At 34.8% G+C, this 22,008-nt stretch overlaps 2 protein-coding genes across 2 annotated transcripts in view; one reads left to right on the forward strand and one right to left on the reverse strand.

Annotated features, from left to right (window-relative positions):
* Eip74EF (Ecdysone-induced protein E74) overlaps positions 1–22,008 on the forward strand; it is a 735,282-nt gene that overhangs the window by 71,588 nt on the left and 641,686 nt on the right. The window lies entirely within an intron of this gene.
* The window catches only part of Lsm11 (U6 snRNA-associated Sm-like protein LSm11), a 67,316-nt gene continuing 49,602 nt past the window's right edge, over positions 4,295–22,008 (reverse strand). The window contains exons 3-4 of the mRNA XM_072534492.1: positions 5,627–5,765; positions 4,295–4,601 (exon numbers count right to left, since the gene is read on the reverse strand). Coding sequence (XP_072390593.1) covers positions 4,378–4,601; positions 5,627–5,765 — 363 coding nt within the window. The 3' untranslated portion in view covers positions 4,295–4,377. The remainder of the gene's footprint in view (positions 4,602–5,626; positions 5,766–22,008) is intronic.

Raw genomic sequence — 22,008 nt, forward strand, 5'->3', positions numbered from 1 at the left:
ACCCCAAAATCGAAAATATCTACAAAACCACACAATAAAAGTAAAAGTAGAAGAAGAACTAGCCGACCATATTGAAGCTGCCAATGGGATAAGACAGGGAGATTCCGTGAGTCCTCTTTTGTTCATCCTGATTATGGATGAAATAGTAAAAAAAGGAAGAACTATAAAAGGATACCAAATGGGAACGAAACAACTTAAAAATAATCTGCTATGCAGACGATGCAATACTACTCTCTCAAAGTGAAGATGATTTACAACGTATGCTGCACCAATTTAATATAACCGCCAGAAAATTTAACAGGTTAATTTCCCCAAAAAAGACAAAATGCATGGTTACAACAGTAAATTTACTAAGATGTAAATTTTAGCTGTAAGGTCAGATAATAGAACAAGTGATGGAGTTTAAATATCTAGGCATCACATTATCTAGCTACGGGAAGCTCGAAACTGAAGTGGGAAATCAAGTGGATAGAGCAAACAGAGCCGCAGGCTGCCTGAATGAAACAATATGGAGAAATAAAAATATCGGGAAAGAAACGACATCAGACCAGTAATGACATACGCGGCAAAAACAAGACCTGATACAGAGAGGACAAAAAGGATGTTAGAAACAGCAGATACGAAAACGATTTGAAAACATGAAAAATTGATGGTAAGACACTATGGGACAGAGCTAGAATTACAGATATACGACATATATGCAAGGTGGAGAACATCAAGAACTGGGTAGGAAATAGAAGAGGAATGGAACGATCATGTAAGCCGAATGACAACAAATAGAGTAGTAAAGACGACAAAAGATGGTTCCCCAATAGGAAGGCGATCAGTAGGAAGACCACGAAAACGTCTGGAATGACAACTTACTGGAGGCACATTGAAAAACAGACAGAGTCATGTCTCTATAAAAAGAAGAAGAAGAAGACCTAAATGGTGTACACTTAATAAAAATATATAGGTTAATGATCTGGTTATCTTATGCGACGATGATTCTCCTCCCCTTTGTTGCCCACTTGCTCGTGTGATTGAGACATATCTCGGTAAGGATGGATTGGTTCGGTCTATTAAAGTTAAAACTTCATCGGAGAATATGTTAGGACCATTACATGTATTTCACTTCTTTCGATTAATGATTCCAAACTCACGGAAATTGGAATGTCATAGCCCAGGACATGATAGTTCAGTCGAATTGGCCAAAAATTAAGTTACGTAAAAGAATGATCAAATGATATATTTGGTCAGTGTTGTTACATAAGACTGACCTGGAGTCTAAAAGCTGATATGATTGATCATCTCCCTAGAAGTGTTTGAGATGTAGTTCCATGGGTCTGGAATTTCGGTTCTCTGCCAGCACATATTAAAAAGGTGGAGAAGTCGTAAGTGGCAGAAATTGCAAAATAATTTAATTAATTCTGTATTTATCCTATCTATCCTGCATTTCGATTTTTCATATTTTAAAGTATGGTCAGAGAATCACAAGATCTGTCTGGTCCTTCAGAAACTCTAATATAAATCTTTTAGTCTATTCATCTTGCATAGCTATGCAATTGCATTTTTTATTTACCTGAATACATCTTACATCCCACATTAAATCGTCGAATCACTTGGCAACACTCAAAAGATCTCCCATTTGCAATTAAATATAAAGCAATCTTTGACAACTTATATTCAGGTTTACATACTCGTGCAGCTCTGTAAAAACTGTTTGTAAAGTCATTCATTATATCAAACACAAAAACTATTTAAATCTGTCCACAATTCTGGTCCAAACCATTCTTTAAATTTCTGTTTTAAATAATTGAAACCTTGAATGTGATTTTGAGATGAACTTTGGCTGCAACACAAAATTTTCTTAACAAGTTCATTAGTTCGATGTCTATTTTTAATCTATTATTGAGACAAAATTATTTCAAGATTAAAAATCATTATTAGAATAACGTGTCAACGTTAAACGCAGGTAAATCAAATCTAAGGTCATAAAACAAATGGACCAAATATTGTGCTTGTGTAATAGTCAATATCATAAAATTTCGCTCTTGGTTTAAAAGAACTGTAAATTATTTTTATTTTTTAAAATTATTGAGACCCAATACCTATACGAGAAAGCTTAGCAACCTTATAGTGTTTTAATTGTGTTCGTGTGTATGTGTGTGCATGTGTGAAGGATTTATTTGTGAATGAGTAAGCGCTCGTGTGTCTGTGTGGGCGCAGGCGTGCTCCTTTGTGTTCGCGCGCGCCTTAATGTGTATGTCAATTTTTGTAGGCCCCTTTTGGGCAGCTTTTATTACATGAATAAAATGGTATTAGGGTTCTTAAAAGGAGCCAATAGCACTACCTTTTGTCAGGTACAGTTTGTCTCAGTCATACAAGAATAAAATTCACTCTCAATTAGTATGGAAGTAGGTGTTTCGCCCCAAAACATTACCAGCGCCACCAAATGGTAGATATCGCAGCTTATGAATTTAAATTTAACCTTAAAACACTTTCTTTAGATAATAAGAGACAGAACTACTAATAAATTTGAATTAAATATATGTCTGCCACCTTAATAGATACCACTAGACGTTTTCCTTTACTTACGTGATATGTTAATTCTTCTTTATTTGTTTCCCAATCACATAGAGGTTTTATGAACACTATATGTATGTCCATATACGCATATATCTTATCTGTAAGCCGAACAAAACATTAAAATATTGGTCGCCAAAACTCAAAAATTAAATAAACTGTATTGATCTCGTGAGAATCATAAAAAATCGAGCCACGTTTTTTATTTACCACCTGTATAAAATGTGAGTTTATTTGGCCAAAATACAAATACTGAATACGAAAGCTGAACGTTTTACCTTTAAAACGCATCTTGACTTTTATTGATAGGTCACTTGATTCAAAAGATATCGAATTTTTACTATCGAGCTGATACAAATTTTATTGAATATTGATTTCGCGCGCGTAACTGACATGCTAAATCGACGGTCGCTTCAAGCGTTGTTTCTAAGAGAACGGTTCATTCTACACAAAAAATGCTTACAAACATTATTGTTTAAAATTATCTCAGCTACATTTTTTATTTGAAACATTTTTTTCTACGGTGTACAGGTTCTTGGTAAATCGATTTTTTTGCGTTTTTACCCCCTTTCCAGGGGGGTTTTAGGGAGAAGCCCGGGGGTAAAAGTGGTAAACTCTTTTGAATATTTTTTGAGGTCCCAAAATTAATACGCTTAGCAAAATTTAGCTTGTTCGTATGATTTTTAGAGGTTCAGTGGCATTTTCGACTGACGACTGGAACAATCCTTGTGGATAAATTTTTAAATACTACTACTATCGGTTCACAGCGTTCTCCAACGCCTTTCGACTCCTAACCGCCATTCTTCTCTATTTAACCATAGGCCTGGAGGGATTTCTCTTTCCTCTAGTTCTTTTTCAATTCCCTCTCTACAGCTTCTTTTGGGCCTTCCTCTTTTTCTTCTTCCTTGTGGTGTCGACGTCAAAATCTGTTTCGGAATCCTGTCATCTGGCATTCTCTGTACATGGCCGTACCATATTAACTATTTTGTCATCAACTATTGTATGCTTGTCTCCCATCATTTCTCGTATTCTCTCATTTGGTATCCGATCTCTTCTTGATTTGCCTGCTGCTCTTCTCCAGAAGTCCATTTCTGTTGCTAGTAACAGTTTCTCTGTTCTTTGTTTCATTGGCCAAACTTCACTGCCATATGTGATTACACTTTTAAGTATGGTGTTGTATATGAGTTGTTTGTTCGCTTTAGATATTGTTTGGTCCCACAGAATGCCGTTCATCATGGATATGGTTTTTCTACCCTGTATGTTTCTGTCTTTTATAGCGGTATCGAGTGTTCCATCTTGAGTTATCTTCATACCCAGGTACTTGTATTCATCACAGTGTCTAATTTCTAATCCATCGTCTAATATAATGGACTGCTTTGTCCCTCCAATACACATGGTTTCAGTTTTCTTAATGTTGTCATGATCCTGAGCAATCAGTATTTGGTCATCAGCGAAATATAAGGTGTACAGTGTAGTCTCGTCCTTGAGAGGGATTCTCATGCCATTACATTTTCTTTTCCACAGCTTGAGTGCTTGTTCCAGATAAATTTTGAAATTTTTTTTTATTTAATTTTTAAATTATTTTTAATAAATAATATACCATTATACGCAAGAAGTTCTTACTTCTATGGTATATAGCCAACCACTAGGATTTTCCACTCTTACTTTAAAAAGAAAAAAGGTTTCACGGTACACGTAGCCACACTACTTAAAAAAAAATAGCAAAAACTAATCAACAACAGCTTTATTGTACAAAATATATTTTATCAGTTTTATATATATCAACATTGCTACGATTTCTTTTATTTGAGATTAATCTTGCTTGACGCCTTTCAATTCTGTTGCTGCCTTCGTTTTATTAGTGTCCTCTTCAGTAACAATACTGACCAGTACGACATGCTCTCCTCTCATCACAAGTTGCTCCACATGTCTCACACATTTTACCAACTTTTTATCAGTTTCGTGAGGAATTACTTCTATTTCAGGAAACTTAAAGGTTCTTTGGAAACTACTTTTTCTGATCGGTTCAATGCTATCTAAAATTATGATAAAATATTAAATCAGTTTCAGATTTAAAATGCAATGGACAGCAGTTCCATGAAATATTTTATTGCGTACACAATAGATAGCTATATAGTTGCATTGTAATATAAAACAATTTAAGCAGAATATTTTATATTTAAAACCGCAAAATGTATTACTCACTTAAACTATAAATGAAATTTGCGTTTACAAATATTGTAAAACTGTAATTATCTAGGCATTAAAGACATACAAAGAACTGATTATGAATTATTATGTTCGAGAATTTCTAACCACTGGATTTAAAACGAGTTTATATTTCAGTATATATTTCCAGTCTCATAAAGAAAGCGGCGAATACGCGTATTAGAAACTATTTTATAGAATGGAGACGGTTAAGTAAAGTACGAGTAAACAGGTTAGATTGACACCAGAATCCAGAGGAATAGTTTAGGGAAGGATTTAAATATATACAAGCACTGTTTCCTGAACATAATCGAACCAATATTAAACAACGTGTGAGCGAAGCTACTGGCAAAGGGGTAAATTCAAGAGTATCTTAACAAACGCAGATTCAAATAATTCACAAGAATTTCTAGCTCAAACACCTGCTGAACAGAAAGCAACTGTGAAGTCTTGAGGGACTACGACAAATAGTTCGTTAGACATACAATTTACCAATTTAATGTGACTAAAGGGTGTCGTGTCTCATTGAAGCTTTTGCAGAAACAGCTTGAAAAGGCGTACGCGTGGACCGGAAGTGTGAGTCCTCTTTACATGATTGTAAAACACTTGGAATTTAAATGGAAGAAAACGAAAGAAAATCGACGTTTATTAATTAAACGAAATGATATTCATGCTCTGTATAAAGTATTCAGACAATATTAAATACTACAGAAGTGAAGGTGAGCCAATTGTTGTTTGATGGTTGTTTTGATGTTGATGAAACCCTAAGTACACACTGAACACACTAGGCCGACCAGCTGAGATGTCAAATAATAACGGTTAAAAAAACCAAAAACTTTTCGCATTGACTTACCAAACGCCGGTTTTTTCTGTTTTTTCCTCCTTGTCCACACTTCTGTTACTCCTTCTAATGCCATATTAAAATGTTTGTCAAAGGCGACAATGTGTGCAAGGCAATAACCTCGGACTTCCCTATCGTTTCTCGTATAAACCTGCAATTAAGTAAAAATTATTGTAATTACAAAATAGTTAATTGTCACTCAACAATACTAATAATTTGTTTTTATTTTAAAAATATAAATATAGTTGGAGGACATTTAAGTTTGAAAGCTTACGTTTTTTTTTAACTTCTAGTTTTGTTTTTTTCTAATTTTGCAAAGATTAATCATATGTGGGCTTTTATGAGTTATTTATCAACATAAAAAGTTATTGGATGTAGAAATCTCCACCAAAGTAAAATTAAAGAAAATATTTGCAACCAATGAACAAAACTAGTAGAATCCCTGAAAGTGTTTCAACATCCTTTTCTCCTTCTCCCGTGTACCATATATATTGATGTTGGCAACTAGTATGGCAAAGGTCAACGGATCTACTTGCATCATCAGACCCGCTGTGCTCTTTAATTTAAAACAAGCCCTCCAGACCCTCATCATACGAAAGCTTTTCCTACTTACATCAACGGTGTCGCTGACAAATTCTTAAATCAAGAGGAATAAAGGCAATATTTACCCCCCAACAAAAAGTTTCGTCTCTTGTCCGATCAATCAAAGACAACATTCCAAATGAACAACACGGAGTTTAGTTCCTTGTGCAGACTGCCCCCGATCCTATAGGCCAAACAGATCGTAGAATCGAAAATACAATTTATAAACATTCCATTTCTGTTCGCAATTCCGATTCAATTTCAGCTCTAGGCCAACACCATCTTCATACAGGTCACAAAATTGATTTTGAAAACTCCAGAACCATAGTCCCCATCCGCTTCTATAAACTAAGAATTATCCGAGAAGCCATCTCATAAAGAAAATTCGTCCGCTCCACCAGTCAATCAAAATCCTACTGTCATAAATGTTCGCGCCAACCACTACCCTTTTTACCGCGCCAATCCTCACGCTAACCCCCACGCCAACTTTCACCCAAACCACGTCATCATCGACGGTATAAATGAACCATCCTCTGTTCCCAGTGGCAGTAATGCATTGGTTAGTGATCAACGTAGTAGTGTCTGGGGTCTCGGGAGACTGAGACCTCGAAAGAATACATCAAAGAGGATGTCGAAAGCTCGGCGCAATGATAATTGAAGCAGTTCAATCCGTTCAACACGAATTTTGATCAATTATAAATAAATTAGAATGGCAACCAATAGAAAAGTACAAATAACCTTAAATGTCATGAATGCTAACTTTTCACTAACTTGAATTTAGCACCTTTTTGTCAGTCCAAGTATAAATCACTGATTTTAAAACCAACTATTATTTTTTTTTCCAACTATACAAATTCTGTATACTGAAAACTAAATTGAAAGAATCAGACTAAAACGAGATTGAAATTTACACTGATGGATCTAAGATGCAGGTTTATAAATATATAGAACGTCATCTTATCCCTGATTTCTGCTCCATCTTCACTGTAGAAGTTCTAGCTTAACGAGCTAGTTAAACGAGCACTAGATTAATATGTAGAAAGTTCAATCCACAAAGTTCTTATACTTTGAGACTGTAAAGCAGTTCCTACGTATTTTGCCTATTGTCCTAGAAAACACTTATTATTACTTATTAAAAAATTACTTAGTTATAGAAACAATACAGGCATAATGAATGAATCATCGATATGTCTTTCCATTGATGTAATATTCAAATTGTAAAATGTTTTATAATATTTTATTTCACAAACGAATACCATGCAATTGAAATCCAGTAGTCCGTATGTTGTTTATACTAAAATGCTCAATGTATATAAAATTGTCTAAAAAAAATATTCGGCCTCTGACAAATGAAGTCCTTTCTCGATTAATCGCTACAAAAGAGAGAGATAAATAACTGAAAGAATCCTTGAAAGAAGGTCCTGACGAGGTCGTATAGCGAACAAGCAAGGTTACTACGCCTAAAGAACACCGCGGTCAACGAGTACTACCTTGTATAATGTCGACAATCCATGACGATATTCGCTGTCACTAGAATGGTGGTACCTACCTTGGTACGTAACTTAAAAATTTAAATTCTATCTTTTATCTAACGCAACATTTAGAATATAGTTTTCGGCTGCTTAGCAAGGCTAAAAGAATGCTGCAATACTTGTACGAGGATATGTATAAAAAACTTGTTTGAGGGTTACAATATGTGAAGGGGGGAGTTTTTAAAAATATCAATGCACGTGTATGCAATCCCTGATTTGCAATATTGTTTCACCATATTTAAATTAATTTAAATAAATGTGAATTAGTACAAAATTAACATCTTTTATTTATAAAAATATTCATTAATATATCAACGTTATCATCCTCATAGAGCCTCGACCCCTTTAACTGTTCGATTATGAACCCCCAATTAGAAACGCAGATCTCGCTATTCTTTCTATTCAATTTTATACGTGAATTTGTGTAGTAAAAATGTCTAGTTAAGAAAAAATTCTTAAGCTCTACACTGCGAAATTAATAAATATTTACTTTTTGATAACTACCCCAATGGAACGAGATCGAGGGTTTAGTTTAGTTTTGTCTGTTTACGCCACCAGTGTTGGAGGTAAAAATTTTAGTAAGTTAGGTTATTTATCATCATCATCAATCAGCCAACCGCGGCTGGACATAGGTTTACCTCAGTACTTTCCAGTTTCCTCTACACTGGGCCGCTTGTAGCCAGTTTCCCGCTACACGTTTTATATCATCGGTCCATCTAGTCGGTGGTCGTCCTCGGCTTCTTTTATAGGTCTGGGCCTACATTCCATAATATGTCTTGTACACCGTCCATCTTGTGTTCTGGCTAAGTGCCCTGCCCAGTTCCACTTAAGCGTCGTGGTTGTTTCGATGACGTCTTGAACTCCTGATCTTTGCCTGATTTGTTGGTTTGTTATGTGGTCTTGAAGGCTCACGTTCAGCATTGCACGTTCCATGGCTCGTTGTGTAACTTTGAGTTAAAAAAGTCTCTGCTGCATAAGTTTGTACAGGCAAAACACATTGGTTATAAACCTTTCGCTTGAGACACATGGGAATTAAACTTTTTAGAATATGGCTTAATTTGCCAAATGCTGCCCATGTCAGGCCTATTCGTCTCTGTATTTCATGTGTTTAATGGTCTCTGCTTATTTTGATCTCGTGTCCCAGATATTTGTAAGTGTCTGTTTGTTGTATGGTATTATTGTCTATAGTTATATTTCCACTCATTACGAGATTTGTCATAAGTTTGGTTTTCTCAAAGTTTATCTTTAATTCTGCTCTTTCAGACAGACCTTTAAGCAAATGTATCAAGAAACTGTATCCTGTAAGTTATCTGCGATTAATACAACATCATCTGCAAACCTTAGATGATTTAATCTTTCTCCATCTATATTGATGCCCATATCTTGCCATTGAGTGTTCTTAAATATTGACTCTAGAGCCAATAGGGCTCTAGATTTAGGACTTCCAGTACTGTTTCAAACTCTACAGAATCAAAAGCATTCTCGTAATCGACAAATGCAAGTACCAGTGGTATGTTGTACTCGATGCACTTTTCTATTAAGATCTTTATGGTATACAAATGGTCATTTGTGCCATATCATGCCCTGAAGCCTGCCTGTTCCTTGGACTGATAGAAATCAAGTTTAGGTGTTAGTCTCTTTGTTAAGATTTTCATAAAGAGTTTGTACATATGTATCAAGAGGTTGATGGGTCTATAATTTTCTAATTTAGTAATATCGCCTTTTTTGTGTAACAAGACTATCACTGCATTGTTCCAGTCTTTTGGAATCGAACCCGCATGTAAGCATTTATTAAACAGTTCGCTTACTGATTTTAATAGAATTTCTCCTCCTGCTTTTATTGCCTCAATAACGAGTCCATCATCACCAGGCGATCGATGGTTCTTCATTTCCTTTAAAGCTGCTCTTACTTCTGACACAGTAATGGGTAAAAGTATTTCCGATCCCTGATTTATGAGAGTCTTTACTCGTGGGTTATTTATACAATAATAAAATTACACAACACAACTTCGTTAGCCCACTCGCATAGTGAAATTGGCACTTCGCTGACCGTACCAGACAGTAGCAGCGTCAAAGGGTAGGAAGGGTAAGTACGTGCTATGCATTAGTATCCAACGTTCCTTTAGATAATTTCCAAATACACTTTTTCCCTATCCTATGGATCCTACGGTAAACCACAAATAATGGGGGAAAACGGTATTCCACGTTTCGTTGCTTTGCGTCTTTAGATTTTCTCTTCGCCGATGAAGAACGCCGCGCAACTTTTTGTCAGATTCCGGCTTCACAGGGATAACGGACAGGTGTTCGGGTAGCATCATAGGTACTACGGAGGGAGTGAAGCCCCACGCTGTAACTAGCGTGCCATCCTCATCTAGAGACGGAGTCGGAGGGGCATTTGTTTCACTAAGGATCATATGCTGAAAGGCCATTAGGACCAGGGTCACGCTTGCTGCATTTTTCGCGGCGAGAGGTGACACGAACTCATTTCATGTTGACATCTTCCTAATTTATCAAAATGGTAATTGGGAGATGATTGTAGTTGTCGCCTCCTTAAAACGCATACGATGTGAATTGACTGAAAATTATATGCACCCAGAAATCACGTGTCATATGATTTATTAGATCATCATAATAAATATGTTAAATTCGGATAGAAATATTTGTAACAGTAGCTCATTTGTATTTACAATGATCTGAGGTGTGACTAAAACCAAACATTGCAACTGATAGCTACTTTACATTTTGCAGTGAACATAAGATAAAGAAGAATATGGATATCTTAAATAAACATTTAACAATAAACGAAAATAAAAAAATTCGTTTACAATCTTCACTTACCTTTAAATTCGTCCTCATATTTACTTTAAGACATAACTAAATAAAATGAAAGCGGAAGCCCAAAAGGTAATACTAAATAGTAGAATACAAAATATTTCTCTTAAGATTTTTTTATCTTAGGAACTTGGTTTTAAAGTGAGTTTATAGAACTCCTAAAAACTGAAAGTACTTCTGTTCTAACTCAAGAAAGGTTTTTTTAACTTATCTTTCGTATCACTCTCGTCTTTATCATTACTGAAGCGAGGCTAAAACTGTATGCAGTATTCCCTAATCGATAAATAGGCGAGGCAATGAAACAATACTTGTACCAATTTTTCGCAGTTGGATAGATGTCAATAAAACTTCTTACATTCGATTCTTAAGAGCATTAGGAAATTTTGTGATATAAAGTGATAATGTCGAGATGAAAATTGCAATATTGAACAAGGAAAATGCATTTTTCCAACGTGCATGTCAAAGTGATGAAAAATCAAAAATTTTTAATTTCGAAAAAATTACCGAAATTGAGTTCAATATTACTATTGCGGGATTTTTTGGGTCGCTGAACACGAATATCATGACGACGATGACAACCCCTGGTGCCCAGGATGACTCTCGTCTCCTGAAGTTTTATGGAAATTCGGTACATCAGTGCACACTATTACTCGGGGGGTTTTGGGGTCGCTGATTAGGAATATATGACGGTGATGGTGTACAAGGCACCTGATTCTGGAGTTTTGAGGGAATTCGATACAAAATCAGTCCAAAGTCGTTATTTGGGGGGTTTTGAACACAAAAGCACGCTGTTAGGTTACACAGTAAATAAACAATTCATTTTTATTTTTCATTATAAAATTTATTTACTATTTTACTAATTACTTTATGCACTAAAATAAAACACAAATAAACTTCATCAATAATTTTAAAAATTAGAGAATAAAGACCCCGTTGGTAATGGAATTTCCTTTAACGACTTAACTCTCAAATGCTTAATATTATAAAACTGAACCATCTTCTAACAAGCAAAGAATAAATATGATTTTTTCACAAAACGAAATAAAAAACTTCAGACAAGAATAAAAAAACTCTGATTTATACACTATTGCTTTTTTGATCTTACTTATAATAAATATTAATATTTAGCGAAAAGAACTAGGAAAAAAACGTGTGTTGCAACGTGAAAGGTAACAGGTTAGCGACTAAAAGTTAAAATTCGGGAGCAGCACGACTATTCGACAGATGGTAGCACTTTGACAATGGTACCAACCGCGCCAAATGTAAAAAAAAATGTTTAGAATAATTTTTTTCGATATTCGATAAAGCTTGTGAAAATAATGTGGGTATCTCGAAGACTTTTAACAAGAAAATAATTACGATTACCAATTAATTACCAATGAGAGACCCAAATTACGAGTTTGGACATATTTTTTATCTAATACCCATTAAACTCCAGGAGACAGGGTTCCTCGTGATATCGACCCTGAGCACCAGGTACCACAGAGACCATCGCCTTCAATATATTCGTGTTCAGCGACCACAAAACCCCGAAAAACGATTTTGCGCCCGAGTTTGCTCTGATTTTGTATCGATTTTCCATAAAACTCTAGGAGACGAATAAACAGGTACCTCGGGGACAATCGCTGTCATAACATTCGTGTTCAGTAAGCCCAAAAAGCTCCGAGTAACGAATATGCACTCATTTTGTAACGAATTTCCATAAAACACTAGTAGACTAGACCCATCTTGGGGTCGTATTTTCGAATTCAATCCAAATTTTTCGTTTACGCGTTAACTCGAATGAAAACTTTCGTATATGAATCTGAATGTGTATTTTTGAAAGTCTTTCGAAATTTTATACGTATACGAGAAGAATTTGCACCAGCAACACTGCAAATTCGAACAACCAAACCTCAAATAAAAAAAAAAGAAGAATATTTGGCAGTTTTACTTAACCTATTTTATAATGATTTTATGATGATCTAAAACAATTCGTTTCTTGTAAATTAGCTGAAAGGACAGTCAACTTCTCTCCGTTTCGCAAATATTTCCGCCTCTACAATGGGATTAACTAAGTATATTTCTTTATACTACAAAATTATTTAAATCAGCCATTGAAAACAAAGCTCAATTTAAAAATATTGCATTAATGTAAATTATATTTTATTGTTCAATGGAAAGAAGGATTAAAAACTATCAGCTGAAATCTTATCTGACGTACACGGGCCCAATGACAACTAAAATGACAACAATTATTCTGATCGTATACTAGCATCGAAATTCGAATGGTTCAGACCTATTCGAGTCGCCGTATACGAAAAAATTCGTACACGCATTATTCGAAAATACAAAAAAACTGGATTTCGAGCGAATTTCTTCTAATTTCGTATGAGAAATATACTCGAATGAATTCGAAAATACGATCCCTGGGCACCAAGTGCCTCGGAGACCATCGCCATTATCGTATTCGTGTTCAGCGACCCCAAAAACCCCTGAGTAATAATATTGACCTCATTTTCGTCAATTATTTCTGAGTTGCATATTTATTATTTTTCATGACTTCGAAATGCACTTTGAAAAATGCATTTTCCTTGCTGAATAATGCAATTTTTATTTCCAAATCATCATTTTTGTTCACAAAATTTCCTGACACTCATACGAATCATTTTCTCGCCTAAAAGCTTATTCAAGCCTATCTATCTACGTTTTAATTTTACATTGCAGCAAATTTTCCTCATCTACCCTCATTGTAGCATATTGTGTAGGATAGAAAAAGAAAAAGTAAACATAAATCCTAACAATGTCTTTTAAAAAACAAAATAAGATCTGTCAAAATATAGTAAGTATTTGTAGTGCTATTTTTACTGGATAAATTTGGCTTGTTTCTGTAATTAATTAACGTTTTCTTGTAACGGTACTTATTCTTAGTGTTAAGCCTAGCCTATTGTTTCTTTTGATTCATAAGCGTCTGACCGATATATTTGCTTTGATTAAATTTCCGTTTTATGTATTTTCCGTTCTCTCAAGTCGCCGTCTTCGCATATGTGTAGCCATTGTGCCTAATCTCTGAAAACAAAAAATACCGGACTTCTAGACAGAGACAACCGGTCGAAGTGCCCACAGGTAACGGTAAACGCCGCGAATCTAGACATAAATAAATACAAATCTGAGCAACTACCGTTACGAAACTACTCATCCAGTCATCCAATTCCATTCGTAAAACCAAAGTTGCCGTCTCTCATTAGCATATTTACCACATAGTATACGAGAGAAATAAAATATTGATATCGTTATAAAAATGCTCGTTAGCACCAAATAGAGCCTCGTCAATGGCAACCGGTGCTAGGCATTGAAAAAAATCTTGGATGACCTCTGTCGATTCGGAATTTAAATAGTTATTGCTTAACAAGGAAAACAAAGTCAGAAGGTTAGTGGATTTCTTACCGAACAGTCGACCAGATTTGTAATCGACTACGTGATACGAGGGCAAATAAAAAATTTCTTCTAAACGAAAATTAAGGACTTTTTTAACGCATTTATCCTCCTAGTTACTATTGTTTGCACTTTTATATAACTACGATTTCCTGGTGCATAATGTTTTCTAAAGACTACACTAGTATTTTAACTTCTGTTCTCTTATTGATCACAGCTAAATATTCATCTAAAAGTATGTTTTATTATTCTACTAGAGAAAATTCCCATTGATGTGACATACATTTATGTATACAAGTTTTATCCAGTACTCCAAAAGTGTCCCTCACTTTGATTACTTATCTAATTTGTCAGTTTCTTGTTCAGCTTCAGTAGGTATTTAATTTAGTGTATGTGTTTGTCTCAGTTATCAGAATTACATCATCAGTATATCGCAGATGATTCATTGTCCATTTATTTTAATATCTTCTTCGTCCTAGCGTAATTTCTTAAAGATATTCTTCTTAAAAACATTCTAGTGAATAAAATATTGGTGAGTAATTTGTACAGCATAACAATGACAAGCGTTATTGGCCTGTGTTAGATATTTCCAGGTCTGATTTATCACTTTTTTGTGTAGAACTGTAATTGTGTAACAGTAAGATGACAAAACACAACCCTGTCGAACTCATCTTTGGATATTAAATTTTTGGATAATTATTGTCATCTTTACGATGCATTTTTGTTGTGGATATGAATTTCCTATGATCTTGTTACCTGTTTTTCTGAGAATATCGATAAGTTTACGGTGATGTACTTTGTCGAAAGCTTTTTCGTAATCTAGGAAGCTCACAAATACATCGTTATTTACGTCCCTAGCGAGCTACGACTTGTGATAGTAGAGATAAACTGTGTAAAACAAATTTTAGGTTATCAAAATCGCTTGTGAATTTTTGTTATGTCCATTTTTTATTTTTCGTTTTAGAGGTTTTTAGTTATTTACTAAAGAGCGTTTCACGTTAAGAAAATAACATTAGGCTTATGGAGATCAGTGTTGCCAAAACTCTCAGGCATGCGGTTTACTAGATTGTCGATATATTTTTCGAATTTCCATTTTCAATTAACATTTAACTGTAAAGTCAGAATAACAACTGAAGAACCACAAAGCCTTATTATCATTATGTAGTCTCAGAGAACGACATAAAATCGCTGACATACGCACACCGTATTATTTTAAGTTGCAATTAGTAATTAGATATACGCATTCCAAGCGGTCCGTTTATTTGCTTTTAAATCTTTAATAGCCGGCAAAGTGCATGATTTAACTAAGCAATGTTTTCGACTGATTTCTATGATTCATGGTATATGATATTCTTACCGAAAAACAAATAAACTGTCGTTACTATAATTAAAATAAGATAAAATAAAATTATCTTTTGTAAATACTATTTATTTAATTAAAATCATTTTCCCTACTTTTCATCTCTTGTTTCGAATGGACACTTTTGGTCAATTACGTTAAAAAACAATTATTTAATTCATGTCTGTGAAAACGAAAATACAAATTATACAACCCTGAATCGTGATTGTGTTCATCGTGGCATCGCTGCGCTCCTATCGTCCATAAGAAATACATGGCCCTATCTCCGCAATGTTATTTTCTTAACGTGGAACGCTGTATAGAACAAAAATAAACTGAGGGATTTTCCTTAAAGTTTATTTATAAGTAATTTTTAAAAATTATGATGTAAGTATTTTATAGTAACATATCTAGATATATATCTTAATATGTTACTATAAAATACTTACATCATAATCAAACACTGTCAAACACTGGAAAAACTTGGGTGTGCACCTTTCACCTTTGTAACAGAGAAGCTTTCAAAAAACTGAAACTTTAATGGTGTAATAAAACCCTGGAACACTGTACTTCTCCTAAAAACCTGGCAGATAATTTGGATCATATGTTTTCATTCAAAAGAACATTGTTTGAAACTAAAAGGCAAAGTGACGGTCAGAAACAATATTCTCAGCAAAATTTTAAAGCAAAAATGCTGCGCACAACCCTCCACCCTTAGAATGTCGACACTTGCGTCTGTATTTCTGCGGTCGAATATGCCTCAACAGTATGGAAAGCATTAGCACACGCTAGATACGTATACATATGTAGCAACCATAGAGTCAGCAAGAATTATCAGGATATTTGAGAAGCCCATACAGAAGCTCTACATATATCTACGTGTATCTCTGATATACTAAGAGAAGTAACTGTGGAACGAAAGAAACAAACTCTAAATTCACTTAAATCGAAGAAAAGCTTTCTGGTCAGATCGACAAATCTGCAAGATACACTAGAAAGATTTCATCTTGCCAAATGAAAAAAAGTTGTTCCTCGCCGAATACCCAAAAGAAACTTTCGTCTGCATCTTTCTTACCATGTGTGTAGGACTCTCAATCCTCTGCGAGTCGGAGTGTCCAAGTGTAAAACCAATATGGAGAAATGGGAACTATGGGGTTACGGCATGTACCCACCTGCGAGACTTAAGAGTGGCAGAGGAGAGCTCCTCAGCGGCGGTCTGTCAAACGTGCGAAGTCGAGCCTCGAAATGCGTTCACCTTTCTGCCGGGGGGGGGGGGAAGGTTGTGCGTACCGCAACACAGGGGAGGGTGGAGACCCGTGTTACTTCATGTAACACGCCACCCTCAAATGGTGTCGGACTCGTAGGGGCAAGTGGTTAGGTAATGGTCGTATGCCGACAGGCCAAGTAGACCAGGGTTTAGCTGAAGAATAAAATCATCAGAGGGTCACGAATTCGTCCATGTTACCTGTTGTAGAATACTACAGGACTCTAGCCCCTGCCTGTCATAAGAGGCGACTAATGACATAAGAGTCGAGATCGCAGATACGCTGCAGGATGCGACATGTATTGGTCAAGGATCTACGTTCTTAGTATCCAAGACAAGCTTAAGTGAGGCCACTCTACTCTCATTCCACGTAACCTCTGTGCGGAGGACTGTAAGCTCATAAAAGTCTAGCCCCAAGCTGGAGGTGCGCTTGAAGTATGTGCCCACTTTTTTTATTTCTGCCTGCATTCACCTATTCACCCTCACAGTGATAACGGGCAAGTATTCCACCGTAAGTACTACGAGGTGGGTGGAGCCCCACGGTATGGTTAGCTTAACACTTTCATCGAAAGACCAGGTGGACGTGGACCAGGGTCACGCCTGCGGGGATCTGTCCTTCAGAGGACTTGCCGCGGCGAGAGGTGACACAAACTCATATTCATGTTGCCTACTGACTCTACTACCCTGTGTGAATGTGGTGCGGTATAAGATTCAACACTGGATATACAAGATTTAACTGTTTGAACTGGACACGTAAAAAAATTCTAGATATTTCCAAATTTTGTTTACTTTTGGTTTATACAGTCTAAAAGAGTTTACTAATCACGACATAACAATTGGATAATTTTCACGTGAATGTTTGTAGCTTGCAATTTGAAAATTGCCTCTTAGAATAGTATACTTTACTTACTATACAAATAACCTTTCGTTTACTGCACATTTATTCATGTTTTTTTTTTTGAAAAGGTAAAGTTGTGTTAGTCACTTCGATTATTTCGAATGGTCGACAAACATTCATGGTCAACGCCATGGACAACTAAACCGATTACCTACCAGATAAATAATATTACTGTTTAGTCTTACGTTACAAGTCGATTTCTTAAATATAACCTACTTAACCTTACTGATATAATTACTGGGTCGGGCAACCGTGAAAAAGAAATAAAGTTTTTTAGTACTGTTTTTTGTAAATTGTTGAATATCAGTTTAATTAACCTTTAATTATAAATCAACAAAAATTTATCGGGATATCTACGGCGTTGGGTGAAAACATCATAAGGCCAGGTTTCTCCAAAAACCGTGTTTTTTTTTTAAATACTTTTTATTTATAATACAAAAGATATTTGAAAATCAAACTTTTTACTGGTGAAAGTACATGTATATTAAATTAATTGAATTTTTTTTTCAAAATCGCGACTCTGAAAATGGCTGCCCAAACTCGTCCAAAAAACAGAATGGTTTCATATTCTGCATCGAATTGATATGAATTAATAGATATATAATAATAGACGAGTCTTCTACAGCTGGCTTAGAAGCATCTTAAGTTTTTAAATCTTTTTCGGTCTTTACATCTTCTATATAGGATCGTCTTGGTCTACTTCATTTCTTCTAGTGGGCGGAGTCTATATTTCTATTTTTTTTGGCCATCTATTTTCATGCATTATCTGCAGGTGTCCATACCAATTTAGTCTTTTGGCTTCAATTGTGTCCATTATGTCTAGATCAAATTCCATTTCTCTCTTAATATATTCGTTCCTCATCCTATTAAGTCTAGTGAGCCTCCAAAAGTTCATTTGCATGGCCGTAATTTGTAATTTGTTTCTTTGATTTATTTCCCAGGTTTCAGTTGATTTCATAGATCCTATTTCAATTTGTAGGTTTTTTGGTTTTTCTCCTGCAACTAAGTACTCGGTTTTTTGTATATTAATTGTGAGACCCCACTTGGTGTACTGCTCTTTCAGTTTTCTAATCATATAGTCTAATCTCTCGTCTTCAGTTAGAATAGCTTAGTCGACAGCGAAATGTATCGTGTACAGTCTCTCGTCTTCGATTGGGATACCCATATTGCAGTATTTTCTCCTCCACGGTGAAAGCACCTCATTCAGATATATTTTGAAGAGTGTAGTTGCTATGCAGCAGCCTTTGTTTAGACCCTTACTAATAGGAATTTCTCTAGTTAATTTGTTTCCAGTTTTTTTTCATATTTTTGTAAAGCTGTTGTACTGCCTTTAAACTAATAGCTAATACTAATAACTTGATCTACAAAATGAAGAAGACAATGATGCAGATGATAAGAATGACCACAGTGGCAATGAAATTGGGCCAAACGCAACATTTGTTCTCAGAAAGTATAAGAGAGCAATTGGGAAGGAAAGAAGCAGGCAAAAGTTATACGTCAGCAGAAGGAAAAATAGTTGAAAAAGGAAAATACACACCGTTAATAAACTGTAGGAATAACTGTAAGACTTTTGTCTTGGAAAGCCTTGGAAAGGAAGCTACCTTGTTTATAGAGTACTGGAGGCAGAGTACCTACAATAAAAGAGTCGCTTACTCATGTAGACTCATTTATTATAGGTAACCTTACATAGGTTGCCTCATTGAAAGTTCTACTCCGGCAATAAAAAAAAACTAAATATTAGTGGAAATAAAAACAGATCTAATATTATCATGTAAATATTGACGGAAAAAAGCATACTGTATGCAAAGGTTCTTTTCCAAATAGTTTAGGTTTTCTTAAATCAGTAATATCAAAGAAAGGTAAAAGTACTACAGAAATAGTTACTGATGACTCCAGAGGACAACATCCTCCAGCAATTAAATCACCAGAAAGTAAGTAACCTACAAAATGTGAGGGCATGCATCAACTTCTTTCCAAAGTATGAAGCCATTACACCAGAAACACACCAATAACAAGTAGTATCTTTAACCTCATTTGAATATCTCGATAATGCACTCAGTATAAATTGCAAAGAGGAACAAAGGAAGGCATAACACTATTCTACTTTCATACCAAAATATATGAAACACATGCAAAATTTTTGAACTGGAAAGAAGGGAATTATCACAAAATTGGAAACCTATCAGCTTTATCCAGTACAAACAGTACTACCAAAAACTGCGTTTTGTCGGAAGACAAAACAACCGTATTGTTTTTAAAAATCCATCAGTAGAGTTTGAGTTTATTCGTAGTTTGTTTTCCTTCTATCGTGTATTTTTCCACCGTTACCAGAGTCTTCATGTGGTCTGCTTATCTTGTTAAAGATCTTCCTCTTGGTCTTCGGCCTTTTATCTTTCCTTCTATTACCAATAGTCCCCGTTCTTCAGGCTATATGGCCGAAGTAATTTGGGTATGGTCGGTTCACCTTTTTTAATGGCCTTTTATATTAACCTCTTCCAGGATTAACAGGTTGGTTCTCTGTTCTGTTTAGAGTACACGTAGAATCCTTCTGTACAGCCATGATACGCGTAGAATTCTTGTGTGCGGTAGATTATTATTGTATACGATCATTATTTTGGGTTTTCCGGTGTTGATCTGGTATCCATTTCGAATTTTTTTGCTACTAGTATTGTGTCACCTGCGTATCGTATATTTTTCTGCCTCCTATAATGATTCCTCCATCCCATTCGTGTAGTACTTTCCTCAGTATATATTTTTTATCTTAAAATTTTTTTATTAGGTAAACCAGGTGGTTAGACACTCCCGTATATCCCATTATACTCCAGGGAGAATCCCATTTTACTTAATCTAAAGCCTTTGTGCAATCCACAAACCAGAGCAGCATTGGTATATTGTATTCTTCCGCTTTTTCTGTTTTTTTTTCGCTTTCTCAGATTAGTACAACCACAAAATGGAAATGGAAAAAAATTACAGTAAAAAGAGGACAAAGGTGCAACATGTGCTGTTGCATAAAGAATATATAGATGGCGCTTTATTAATAAATAAATATGGTTTAAAAAGACCTTCCTTCAAACGTCACCTGTCAAAATTTCACCTCAATTGAACCAATAGTTAATAAGTGACAGCACAGTAAGTGCTGTGTTCTTTTGCAATTTTTAAAACAATGAACAGATATAAACTTATTTTGTTGATAAAGAATAGGTCCATGATACAGAATATAACTTTAAGCAAAGGATTCTACTCCACAGACACAAATACTCAATACATGCTTTAAAGCTGTTTGTAAATACCTTGTATTATCTTTATAGCCATTACTAACTTTTTCTTGGAAATATTTCTAAAACATACAAATAATTAAAACTGCTAACAGTTGCATTAGATTAAATTAAATGTATGACTACAGAATGTTCGCACGGTTCGCCAAATAAAATTTAATCTTTATCGTCAGTTTTATTTTCGATTGTAATTTGCAGCGTTATAACAATTTAATTTAATTGCGATTTTAATATTCGGAGATATTAATTAATATAAATTTAACTTTACTAACTTCTCTCTAATTAGAAACATGTTTATACACCGAAAACATTATCTAACATCGATTTAAGTGTTTTTGGCACATAATACTTAGGTCAAACCAGTGCATTCGCATAAAATATTATTTGGCAAGTGCTATATTTATAGGACGATGCGATAGTTATTAGGTGCTACAAGTAACTACGCTTATAGTAGAAAAAATTAATTTGTGTTTAGCAATTTTTAGTATATATCCGAAATAAGTAATCATTCAAGCAATCATAGGAAGATATATTGTTTTCATAGATTAATTTTAATTTTTTTACTACTATAAACCCCATTACACACCTTGCATAATCGGTATGTGACGAGACCCTTGTGATTTATTTATTTTATGTACGAACTACATTGCTCGCAAAACTTTACAGTGGATGTTAAAACAACTTCAAATAAAAATAAAATATAACATAATGACGGTATTAGATTTTTGTTTTGATGCAGGGCAGCGACAGCCGCTTATACGTATTTCCACCTGTTTAGGTCTCCTCAGAACGGTATAGCCACTGCTCTGAAAAATACTACTACACTGAAAAATAAAATACATTAAAATAGATGTAAGTCTATATAAATATGAATTAAAACAATAAACCTTTCATATTTCGTTTAACCAGTGGTTGAGATAAGCTAATGCTACGTCGTTGTATTCCAATTAAGTGTGCACAAATATTCATAAAGGAACCTGGATGATACCTGGTACTAATAAATTTAATCAAATTGATCACATATTAATATCTAAGAAGTGGGCAACTTCCTTAACGGATGTTAGAACTTATAGAGGCGCAAATTGCGATTCGGACCATTTCTTGGTTATATCGAAGATAAAACAAAGAATATTAATGGTAAGAAAAGAGAAAGGCGGCAAACAAAGAAAATGCAGCACATATATGTTTAAATATCCAAAAAAAGAAGAATAAGTACCAGCAGAAAATAAAAGTAATATTAAATGAAAGAGGAGAACAA

This window comes from Diabrotica undecimpunctata, chromosome 6 (assembly GCF_040954645.1).
Source record: "Diabrotica undecimpunctata isolate CICGRU chromosome 6, icDiaUnde3, whole genome shotgun sequence".
In the NCBI taxonomy this organism is placed as follows: Eukaryota; Metazoa; Arthropoda; class Insecta; order Coleoptera; family Chrysomelidae; genus Diabrotica; species Diabrotica undecimpunctata.